Here is a 12609-nt window from a genome sequence, read left to right as displayed (position 1 = left end):
CCGCCGCCCAGGGAGGCTATAAGTACTGCCTTGTCCTGGTAGATGTGTTCACCAAATGGGTAGAAGCCTTCCCGTGCAGAACAGCTACGGCACTGGGTACTGCTAAGATCTTGATTCGGGAAGTGTTCTCACGGTGGGGACTCCCCCGTTTTGTAGAGTCCGACCAAGGGAGTCAGTTCACCGGTCAAGTAATGCAGAACGCCCTCATGCTCTTGGGCATTGAGGGAAAGTGGCACGTAGCATACAATCCCCAGTCATCCGGGATTGTTGAGCGTATGAATCGGACCCTCAAGGAAAAGCGGAGGAAAGAGACAATGGGCTCACCCCAGAAATGGGCGGAGGTCCTGCCTTTAGTCCTCATGGGGATCCGAGCCAGCCAGTCCAAAAGCACGGGGTATTCCCCGCACGAGTTAATGACTGGAAGGATCATGCGAACACCCACCCATGTGCTAGCCCCGGTGCTCACTGAGGGCCAGCTCCGAGAGGTGAAACGGGACAAATTCGCCCAAACCCTCTTGGAGCGCCTGAGACAGATTTATGGGCAGGCGGCTGGGAACATGGGAAGACAGCACCAGGGAAATAAACTGTTGTTGGAACCTCGGAAACAACAAGAGTGGGTAGTCGGAGACCAGGTCATGGTCCGAAACTACGCCAGGGTAGGGAGTTTTGAACCACTGTACATGGGGCCCTACAGCATTGTGGACAAGGCCAGCCCCATGGTTTATGCAGTGAAAACACCCCGACGTACCAAATGGTTTCACATCAACCAGTGTAAACTATTTAAATCGGGTGCACAAGGGCCATCAAAGGGGACCAGGTCGGAGAACAAAGATCCACAGCCTGTAACAGAGTCACAGACCACACAGGCTGGAACCGTAGCCTGCGTAAAGGGAGAGGCCATCCCATTGGAGTGGGAGGTCTCATCTTTTGAATGGGATTTAGGCAGGAGAGAGCACGAACAGCTCGACCCCGCCTTAGACCCAGTCATGGAGGAGGAAGAGTCAGAGGGCGACGATCCCGCCCTCGACTCAAGCTTGGGGGAGGTAGGGAATGGGGGCGGAGACCCACTACCTGTAGGGACAGGTGAGGTGGAGTCAGAAGCCACAGATCCTGACCCCGGGGGGGCGGAGCCTGAGGAAGGGGAGCTGGAGCCGGCAGCTGTGGAGAAACCACAGGCTGTGACGGTAACAGTCCCAACCCCCGGTCCATCGGCCCCGGGAGCCCGACCCAAAGCAGCCCCTCGTAGGTCGGCTCGAGCGCCACAGCCCAGAAAATTTTGGCCAGATTCTCCCCATCCTTCCCAACCACGGTTTAGAGCAGCCCCAGGAAGGCATGATCCCCGTTCAGCAGCGACAGGCTGCGGGGGATCAAAGCCAAAGATCAATGCAGCCCCACCGCAGGGTGTGGCACACGACAGGCCTCACAGGGATTCGGAAAGCCGCCCCACGGAGGGCGGCGCTGTACATAAGTTAAGTTAGGTAATTATGGTCATAGTTTTAAGGAATGTAAAGTATATGGTGTTAAGAGTACAATTTTGAGGTCTGCCCGGTATGTGTTTGTGTTAGGGAGCGGGGTCCAGGAACCCGCGCGTCCAATTAATTTAGGCCAGCACCTATCGGGAGCCCGGCTACATCACTTTGTTGGTTACAGAAACCTGGGATATGATGGAAAGGATTTTCATCGCGTTCATGGCGATCGGGTGCGGGTGGGCCTACCGAGGCCGCACCAAGGACGTCATCATTTTCGGATGCTCCGGGGACACGGCCCCCATCGCAACGGATGGGACGGGGAAGCGAGAGGTTGAGGAAACCGCCACCTACTTCCACCAAGGGAGATGGTCAGGTTGGTTGGGAACAAATTCCACGGAATATTCCAGCAATTTCGGTTTTGCCTACCAAGAGACTTCGTTAACGTGCCCTCGAGTGAGGATCCTTGCGCCCAGAGTCAGCGTCACCGTGGGAAAGAGGATTTGTCTGGTGTGCAATGGGAACGTACTACTAAGGCGATGGTGGTGGCTACGAAAGCTGGGAAAGGACATGAGAAACTCTACGGTCGAGTGGGAGCGACTGGGTAATAATACCCATCGGACTATTACGGGAACTCACGGACAATTACGTGTGTGTTGGGACAAATGGTGGGAACCAGATGAGGGAATATATATCTGTATGTGGGGTTCGAGACACGTCTGCCCCAAGGGCGTATCCATCTTCTTCCAGAGGCAGTGGCAGGATGAAGGGAAGGGGATGAGATGGGATGTTAGCACTCGAGCGTGCGGAGCCCCATACTCCCCTATTCCGGTTAATGCCACTGAACTCATCACCCGCCCACGCAAGCCCCTGCCCACGCTTCCGGTAGCACTAGCCCAGAAAGGAGGGTGCCCAACCACCACCAAGGGACCCGGGAACGGTTTAGTATTGGTACCCACCGGTCAGGTGCTGTACCAAGGGGTACACTACGCGGTGGCCTCAGTGATTTAAATCTCACTGAGGTAAGATTGCCGGAGTGGTGTCCCAAAGAAACGGAACAATTATACCAGGTCCTGTTAACCCGTATGTTTAGACAATTTTACGAATTTGACTTTGCCGACATCGACAGAGACAAATTATACACCACACCGCCAGAAGTTTTGGATCGAGTCGGGAGGCAAAGAAGGGGTACTGTAAATGACATATTCACTGCTTTTAATACCGGGACATCTGTTGTCAACGCTCTAGATAACGTGGAGCTGCAGACACAGATCAACGGTTTAAAAGCCCAGTTAAGGAACATATTGACAGACGAAAACAAGGTAGTGGGTTCTGAGTTGCATGAGGACCAGGCCATGACACTACACTTTAAGGACATAATTGCTGAGCTGGAGAAACACGCGAGAACGGTAAATGCACTCATTGAGGATCGGAATGCGTCCGATCAAGCTGCGCAAAACGAGGCCTGTGTGCTGTACGGGGCGTGGTTACTGGGCGAGGGCCGCAGTAATCTTGAGGATTTAAAACAGGGTTTGGTCCCGTCCTGGATCAGCAACAAGCACTTGCAAGCGCTCCACCCTTTTGAGAATGCATTAAGCCCGTGCCAGCTCAGACTAGCCGCAGAAGCATACCCAGTCCCAGTGGACTGCGGACATTCAAATCACACTATTATGGGAATAGTAGTAAGAATGCCGGTGTTGGGTCCCGCAGCAAAGCCCGCCCCGGTGTACAGAGTAGAGAACATTGGAGTCATTCAGGGGGGGCGCACACATTCGTTACGCAGCAGTCCCACCTTACGTCATCAGATGGGAGCGTACGATGACAGGCACCGACCTCTCGGGATGTCGGAGCCGGGGAGCACACATCATCCTGTGTCCCCAGCACTTGAACGCCTTTCTGAAACCACAGTGCGGGTTCAGGACTGCTAGCGCAAAGCCGGTGAATTGCACCATGGAGGCAATGGCAGAGGACCATGTGCCCCCACAGGTAGCATATATCGGGAGTGGGACATACTGCGTCACCACTGCAGCGCCTCAGTACCGATATGGACAACACGAGTGGTGTTCGGTCGGTGATAGCAGTTTCTGTTTCAAACCCAGGGCCGAGGTTCAAGTGGCACAACAACGAATTGTCCCCATTCCTGCGCCCTCCACCGTTCACATCACTATCAAAGAGAATTTCACAGACTTACAACGATTTGTCGCGCATTTTGGTTATGTCATTCCCCCTCTTCCCGAACACCTCACCAAGATTTTAAAAGCCGTTATAGTTTCACAGAAACATTTCTACACACTGGAGCAGAAGACTTTAGAGATAGGAAAAGACATATTGGACATAACCATCCCACCATGGTGGGACTTGTTCACCAACATAGAGGTCCCCGCCTGGATTAGAATAGCATCCCATATCCTAGTAGTATGTCAGGTTTTGATTGTGATATTTTTGCTCTTCGTGCATTGCAAAAGAGGCAAACGCCTCCAGAGGCACGAGAACACAGGAGAATGGAGAGAAAGCTATGTGCGAATGGGGGAAGCAGATACCCCACTCTAAGCTGCTAGTATAAGATTAAGCGTCCCTCCATTTTAAATTTTTTTGTGATTGTTTTGGGTTAAAGGAAATAAGTATTGTTATGTTATTAGTCGTTCTTAAGTTTTTTGGATTAATAAAAGATGCATGCAGATGGTGCCAGGGGGTATCAACCCCCGCACATCTGACAAGTGAATGTGTTATAGTTTAAAATACGCTGTCTATGATTGTCCAAATGTACAAAAGGTAATTTTCGTTTTCTGCGGAAATGGGAACTGCATGTGTCGTGAGGGTCATAGATAGCTAAGTGCCAGGAATGTTTGGATGTGGGGAATCAGGGAAAATTTGCTCATCAAGGATTATTGATACTTTAAGCAAGCTATCAGTATCACAGGGGGGCCTGTAAGATTCGCAATTTTCAGCAAAAATCACGCAAGAAAACTGGATAAAATAAGACTGTTTATTGACCAAAGTAAGCTTGCACAAAAAAAACCTTTAATAAAAGGGCATACAAAATGGCCGCCAGGCCCCGTGATCAGTTTCTGAACCATTTTATTTCTGTTACTGCAAGCCAGACAGGCTTGTGGATTGAAGACAGTAAGCCCGCGAAAGCCAGTATCTGGGAACCGAAACTCAGAGAAACAGCATACATATTCAATGGATTCTAAGTACAGGATGGGGCCCATCAAGATATGGGCGGACAATGCAAAAACACTTATACCCATTTATTGTACAAAGGAAAAAACCGTTTAGCAGCCATCAAGGAAAATCTCCGGACCGATCAATGTGCGAACCGAGCCGCAGTGACAATGCAAAGGACATTAAAAGACATTATCGGCCAGGAAGGCCAGTTTAAGTTATCACCGGCTCCGTTACAAGACAAAGCGCCCCTGCAGAGATTTCTGCCCGCCAAAATTAATACAAAGACAGGACTATGATTTGGCGGGAGATAAGACTGTTCCAAAAGAGTATAACTATGGATTGAAAGTCCATATACGTTACTTCGACTTCTTCGGCTTCGACTGGAACAACTTCAAACTTGACTTCACGGCTGCTTCTTCTTGGACGACTTCAGACTTCTACTTCTTCAAGGACTTCTTCTACAAGGAATGAACGAAGGACGGACGGTGCCAGGATCGGCGCCTCTTCCACTTCGGCAGATGCAGAATCGATGAAAACGTTTTCGTCTTTTTAAAGACGGACGGTTTCGGTAAAAAGACAACGTGGTCGGTGTTCAGCCAAACAAGGCTCGGCCACGACGAGAAGACGACGAGGGTGGCCTGGGTACTGGGGTCGGGAGATCATCGACGACCCAGGCCGACGGAGAAGAAACCCTCTGGAGAACCGACCAGGCCGGAGACAAAAAGACAGTCCGGGCCTGACACTTCCGTGTCTCAACATCCCATCTGGTTGTTGGTCTGCTCCATGAACCAAAATCGACAACAGCTTGTAGCTGATCTTCAACCTTGACGAGCGCTCATCGAGGCTGTGTCTACCCCATCGCCTCGAGAGAGAGAGAGAGAGAGAGAGAGAGAGAGAGTATATCGACTGCGCCAGAAGTTTCCAAATCCACGTGACGACGGAAAGCGGTGCCAAAAAGGCTGCGAACCCCCTTTCTCGTGATTTCAAGAGTGGTGAGCATGATCCCAGGTTCCACAGGTCGAAACTTAGTTTAGGTATAGGGGAGGGAGTTAAGGGAAATCGTAATGTGTTTCCCCCTTTACGATGTGCCGTGTGTTCCCCATTTCCATAGAGTCAAGTTCTTAAATTTGTGCATGATTGTAGTTACTTTAATCTGTGCCTATGACATGTATTTTGTAATGCTTCAAACTGTTTAAAAATAAAAGCATCCATTTCGTGCTATTCAGCCTGGTCTATTGAGTCCTTTCTCTGCACTACTGTTCTCTGCATCTAAGTCCAAGGTCTAGAACCGTAGGGGGAGTGAGTCGAACCACTCAAGGGTAATTCTTGCACGAAGCCTGGCAGGAGGCCAGAACGGGCAAGAGAGCAGGAAAAAAACCCCTACAACATCACAAACAGGGAGCGTCATGTGCAGGCACAAAGTTCCCTCAGACCGCTCTAGCGGTCTGTTCCAATGCAGCCTCAGTGGAGAGTACGGAGATGATTCTCCCCCCTCCCCCCAATCCCCAAGGCCTGGAAGCTGCATGGTACAGGAAGACCTATTTAAGGTACAGCACAAAAATGTTAAGAGGAAAATCACCCTGAGCCAAAAATATATATTTGAGGAATAGTTGTTCTAATTACAATAAAAATATACTGTAAACCAAACAGAAATAGTGGAACTCTGTTTTAATTGGCACAGACGGTTAATTGCTATCATTCAGCTCAAAGGTTATTTACCTTTTACAAAAGCATGACCGTTCATTGTCTGGGCAGTTTGATGATTAACAACTGAGGTTGTTCCAGATGAACTGTCATCCATGAAGTCATCCTCACCCTCCGAGTCCACCAGGGTAAAAACGGTAGAACCCGTTTGCCTACAAATCAGGAAACAGTGATCAAAGCTAGTTACAAAGAAGAGAAAACTGTTTTAGCGTTAAGCAAATTGGTGTGGCAATCTTATGTACAATTTGTTTAAAATGATGATCTGCAATCTTCTCTTTTCAGGATTTAGTTTTGGGTGCAACACCATATAGGTTACTAACCATCACCACTGGCTTTTGACACAATCGCCCAACACCATCAATCCTGCAATGGTTAAAGCCACAGAACTCTCCACAATCACCAATACTCTTCGTGCCCAGCCGCTTGATGAGCTCAAGTAGAGCAAGGCAATAATATGTCTTGAGCCTACTTTCTGAATCTGCTATTTCACTTCTTTTGACCCAGTTCAAATGCTTAAATTATGCTGCACTTGAGGCAAACACAAAATTTGTTTCATCCCAAGACTGTAGTCGTCAGTAATGAGACTCGAAGAAACAACCTCAAAAACGCTCTTAGGATAAAGCAGGAAATGATCAATTGCTGTAATAATAGGAAACAAGGATTTATGGTCAATGCCACTGGTCTTCAGGTTTCATAGAATAGGTGCCCCAAAACACCAATAAGAATATTGGAACGCCATGCTATTAAAAACAAAATTTCACTCAGTCACTATAAACAAATAACCCAATTATAGGCAATATATATTAGTTTTCTATTTTTTTTTAAAAAAAGCAGACAGAATTAACCATTAAAATTTAGATCACAGGAGGGCAACATTCAGCCCACCATATCTCTGTGGGCGCTTTGCTAGAGGAATCCAAAACCAATTCCATTGCCCTGTTCTTTCCTTATAGCTCTGTTATCTTCATCTGCTTCAAATATTTGTTTACTCTTCCCTTGATCGATGCAGTGGTTTGTGCCTCAACTATTCCCTATGGCAAAGCATTCCAAGCTCTAACAACTCTGCATTAAGAAGTTTCCCCTAATCTCTCTCCTGACTCTCTTGGTTGATTAGTTTCCCTTTAAAAGATGCAATGGTCTCGGCCTCAACTACGGACACTTGCTAGAGCATAACTACAGTTTCTCATTCCGATCATCATCCTGGAGAATCTACGCTGTGGCTTTAGTAGCCTTTCCGTAATGGAGTACTGAAAACTACACATAGTTAAATGTGGCCTAACCATTGCCTTATACAAATTTATTACCTCTTTGCTCTTGTACTCCATGTCCCTATTTATATAATTAAAACAGTGCTATTGGCCTTTTTTATGGCTTTATCTAGCTGCACTCTTTCAAAGAATTATGTAATTGCTCCCCTGGGTTTCTCTGTGACCTTCAGCATCTTTCCATCGAGTGACCCCTATTGTCCATGCAAACTACTGCCCCCATCTCCAACCTCCCTTTCCTCTCTAAAGTCCTTGAATGTGTGTGTTGCCTCCCAAATCAGTGGCCATCTTTCCTGGAACTCCCTGTTCGAATCCCTTCAATCTGGTTTCCGCCCCTGCCACAGTACCGAAACGGCTCTCATCAAAGTCATAAATGACATCCTTTGCGACTGTGACAAAGGTAAACTATCCCTCCTCATCCTTCTCGACCTGTCTGCAGCCTTTGACATGGTTCACCACTCCATCCTCCTTCAACGCCTCTCCACCATCGTCCAGCTAGGTGGGACTGCACTTGGCCGGCTCCATTCTCATCTACCTAATCGTAGCCAGAGTATCACCTGCAATGGCTTCTCTTCCCACTCCCGCATCATTACGTCTGGGGTCCCCCAAGGATCTATCCCTGGCACCCTCCTATTTCTCAGCTATATGCTGCCCCTTGAAGACATCATCTGAAAACACGGCGTCAGTTTCCACATGTACGCTGACCACACCCAGCTCTACCTCAGCACCACTTCTCTCAACCCCTTCACGGTCTCTAAATTGTCAGACTGCTTGTCCGACATACAGTTCTGGATGAGCAGAAATTTTCTCCAATTAAATATTGGGAAGACCAAAGCCATTGGTCCCTGCCATAAACTCAGTTCCCTAGCCACCGACTCCATCCCTCTCCCTAGCATCTGTAGGAGGCTGAGCCAGACTGTTCGCAACCTTGGTGTCATATCTGACCCGGAAATGAGTATCCGACCACATATCCGCGGCATAACTAAGACCTCCTATTTCCACATCCGTAACATTGCCCATCTCCACCCCTGCCTCAGCTCATCTGCTGCTGAAACCCTCATCCATGTCTGTTACCTCTGGACTTGACTATTCCAACGCACTCCTGGCTGGCCTCCCACATTCTACCTTACGCAAACTTGAGGTCATCCAAAACCTGGCTGCCCGTGTCCTAACTCGCGGCCAAGTCCTGTCCACCCATCACCCGTGCTCGCTGACCTACATTGGCTCCCGGTTAAACAACGCCGCGATTTCAAAATTCTCATCCTTGTTTTCAAATACCTCCATGGCCTCGCCCCTCCCCAACTCTAATCTCCTTCAGCCCCACAACGCCCCTAGATATCTGCGCTCCTCAAATTCTGCCCTCGAGCATCCCTGATTACATTCGCTCAACCATCGGTGGCCGTGCCTTCAGCTGCCTAGGCCCTAAGCTCTGAAACTCCCTCCCTAATCCTCTCTGCCTCCCTTTCCTCCTTTAAGACGCTCCTTAATACTTACCTCTTTGACCAAGTTTTTGGTTATCTGCCCTAATTTCTTCTTATGTGGCTTGGTGTCAAATTTTTGTCTTATAACACTCCTGTGAAGCGCCTTGGGATGTTTTACTATGTTAAAGGCACTATATAAATACAAGTTGTTGTTGCCGCCTATTCCCATATCCCCATTCCTAGTTGTGCCTCCCAAAATGCATCACTCCTGCATTAAATTGCATATACCACCTGGCTGCCCATTTTGCTAACTAGTCTGCTTCCTCCTGAAGTGTTGTACAGTCTACTTCACTGTTCACCAAATACCCTTGTGTGTCAGTAAATTTGAAAATGCCCAAGTCCAAATCATCTACACTCTACTCTTGATAATGTGAAGTTATTATGCACTAATTTTTTTTTTTTTGAGTTTTCCAGTAATTTGAATTAAACAACATAAATAAGTAGGAATTTACAGCTCCCACAACTTTCATACTAGAGAGAGAGAGCTACCACAGAGCCAAGGCCGGTGCCTTGATATGTTCACGTGATGGAGTTGGGAAAGACCTGTTACATCAGATGGCATTTTCCGGTTTTCATTCAGCATTTCTTCTCTAAATTATCCTCCCCATTTCAAACCACGACAGATTTAGAAATCAGCTTGAAGTGGCAGTAGAACCACTTTGAATGTAGATCAAATCAAGATAGAAAAGCACTTTTTCCCCCCAGGGTTGAAAAGGTAGTTTCAATTATATTAAATGATTTAACAGACAGGAAATAATTCAATCCCGGTCAGTTTGCAGTGTTATATTTTTTATATTAAAAAAAAAATTACTTACCAAAAATGTTTTCCTGAAAAAAAGAAAAAGTAAAACTCGTAAGTTTAGCAGTCCAAATGTTAAGCAAAATTTCAATACTCCACAATATGGTTCAAAGTATGCCAGAAAAATCTCACATCAGCTTATAAAAGGGTAACAACTTTTTTTTGAAAGAAAAACTAATTTGGTACAGGCTTGATTTGCATTTTACAAAGACCCTACAGATGGAATCAACAGACTTATCAAAATCATGTCTCATTAGCCAACATGAAGTAATGTCATAACCTGGTGAGATGGACTGTGCCCATCCCGGCAACTTAAATGCTTGTCCTCACAGCTGGGCCAAGAACTAACAAAATTTGATTTGTGCAAACATTATAGGAACGGCTTTCCATACAAGTGGGGCAAGTCCCAGTAATCTTGTATTAACTGTCAGATTACTTACTGGAAGGTCAACAACAAAGAATGGCCAATAGAATCTTCCATTTTGAGAGAATCCTAGAATAGGTTATCAAGCCAAAATTAATACTTTCAACAGGCAGTTTGATGGTACAGGCATTAGAAAGACTGTTCTTGCCCCTGACTAACTGGTTATAGGTACTATTGCTAAAGCTGGCCATTACTGTTAAGGAAGTTCTGTCATCCTTGACTGATTCACAAGAGTGCCTCAGTACTACTAAACAGATTAGTTTGGAAGGGGGAAAATTGCCAAGTTAATCTATTCCAACAGACCTCCTGCCCGATGAACCATTAATAGCAGTCATAAAGCAAAATGCAACATTAACTCTCCAAACAGTAATGCGGAGGTTGGGGATGGCATTAAAAGGGAAATTAGAGAAGCGTGCAATAAGGGCACAGCAGTCATCATGGGTGACTTTAATCTACATATAGATTGGGCTAACCATATTAGTAACAATATTGTAGAGGAGGAATTCCTGGAGTGTTTACGGGATGGTTTCCTGGACCAATATGTCGAGAAACCAACCAGAGATCAGGCCATCTTAGGCTGGGTATTATGTAACGAGAAAGGATTCATAAGCAATCTTGTTGTACGAGGCCCCTTGGGTCGGAGCAATCATAATATGATAGAATTCTTCATTAAGATGGAGAATGAAGTAGTTGACTCAGAGACTAGGGTCCTGAATTTAAATAAAGGAAACTATGATGGTCTGAGGTGCGAGTTGGGTAGGATTGATTGGGGAATGTCACTCAAAGGGTTGACGGTGGATAGGCAAAGGCAAGCATTCAAAGACCGCATGGATGAACTACAGAATTTGTTCATCCCAGTTTGGCATAAAAGTAAAACAAAAAAGGTGACTCAACCATGGCTAACAAGGGAAATTAGGGATAGAATAAGATCAAAGGAGAAGACATATAAATTGGCCAGAAAAATCAGTAAACCTGAGGATTGGGAGCAGTTTAGGATTCAACAAAGGAGGACTAAGGGATTAATTAAGAAGGGGAAAATAGAATATGAGAGTAAGCTTGCAGGGAACATAAAAACTGACTGTAAAAGCTTTTATAGATATGTGATGAGAAAAAGATTGGTGAAGTCAAGCGTGGGTCCCTTGCAGTCAGAATCAGGGGAATTTATAATGGGGAACAAAGAAATGGCAGACCAATTAAATACATATTTTGGTTCTGTCTTCACAAAGGAGGACACAAATAACCTTCCAGAGATGTCGGGAAACATAGGGTCTGATGAAGGGGAGGAACTGAAAGAAATCAGTATTTGTAAGGAAATGGTGTTAAGGAAATTGATGGGACTGAAGGCCGATAAATCCCCAGGGCCTGATAATCTACATCCTAGGATACTTAAGGACGTGGCCCTAGAAATAGTAGATGCATTGCTGATCAACTTCCAACATTCGATGGAATCTGGAACAGTACCCATGGATTGGAGGATAGCTAATGTTACCTCACTATTCAAAAAAGGTGGTAGAAAGAAAACGGGGAATTACAGACCGGTAAGCCTGACATCGGTAGTGAGGAAAATGCTAGAGTCCATTATAAAAGATGTAATAGCAGAGCACTTGGAAAACAGTGACAGTATTGGACCAAGTCAACATGGATTTACAAAAGGTAAATCGTGCTTGACTAATCTACTGGAATTTTTTGAGGATGTAACTGGTAAAATAGATAAGGGAGAACCAGTGGATGTGGTATATTTGGACTTTCAGAAGGCTTTCGATAAGGTCCCGCATAAGAGATTAGCGTGTAAAGTTAAGGCACATGGGATTGGGGGAAAGGTATTGACTTGGATAGAAAACAGGTTGGCAGACAGAAAGCAAAGAGTTGGAATAAACGGGTCTTTTTCCGAGTGGCAGGCAGTGACTAGTGGGGTACCCCAGCTTTTTGCAATATATATTAATGATCTAGACAAGGGAACTAGATGTAATATCTCCAAATTTGCAGACGACACAAAGCTGGGTGGGCGTGTGTGCTGTGAGGAGGATGCCGAGAAACTCCAGGATGATTTGGACAGGTTGGGTGATTGGGCAGAAGCATGGCAGATGCAATATAACGTGGATAAATGTGAGGTTATCCACTTTGGTGGCAAAATCAGGAAGGCAGATTATTATCTGAATGGCAATAGATTGGGAGAAGGGGAAGTGCAACGAGACCTGGGTGTCCTTGTGCACCAGTCGTTGAAGGTAAGCATGCAGGTGCAACAGGCGGTTAAGAAGGCAAATGGTATGTTGGCCTTCGTAGCGAGAGGGTTTGAGTACAG

The 12609-nt window shown here is 46.3% G+C and overlaps 1 protein-coding gene across 1 annotated transcript in view; it reads right to left on the bottom strand.

Moving 5' to 3' along the window:
* The window catches only part of vsig10 (V-set and immunoglobulin domain containing 10), a 49147-nt gene that overhangs the window by 17572 nt on the left and 18966 nt on the right, over positions 1–12609 (bottom strand). The window contains exons 6-7 of the mRNA XM_085961778.1: positions 9900–9912; positions 6354–6490 (exon numbers count right to left, since the gene is read on the bottom strand). Of these exons, the coding sequence (XP_085817904.1) occupies positions 6354–6490; positions 9900–9912 (150 nt within the window). The remainder of the gene's footprint in view (positions 1–6353; positions 6491–9899; positions 9913–12609) is intronic.

The sequence above is a fragment of the Somniosus microcephalus genome, chromosome 19, assembly GCF_052327205.1.
Source record: "Somniosus microcephalus isolate GS21.2 chromosome 19, FLI_Smic_1.0, whole genome shotgun sequence".
NCBI classification, from domain to species: domain Eukaryota; kingdom Metazoa; phylum Chordata; class Chondrichthyes; order Squaliformes; family Somniosidae; genus Somniosus; species Somniosus microcephalus.
This window is presented reverse-complemented; position numbering and strand designations above follow the sequence as displayed.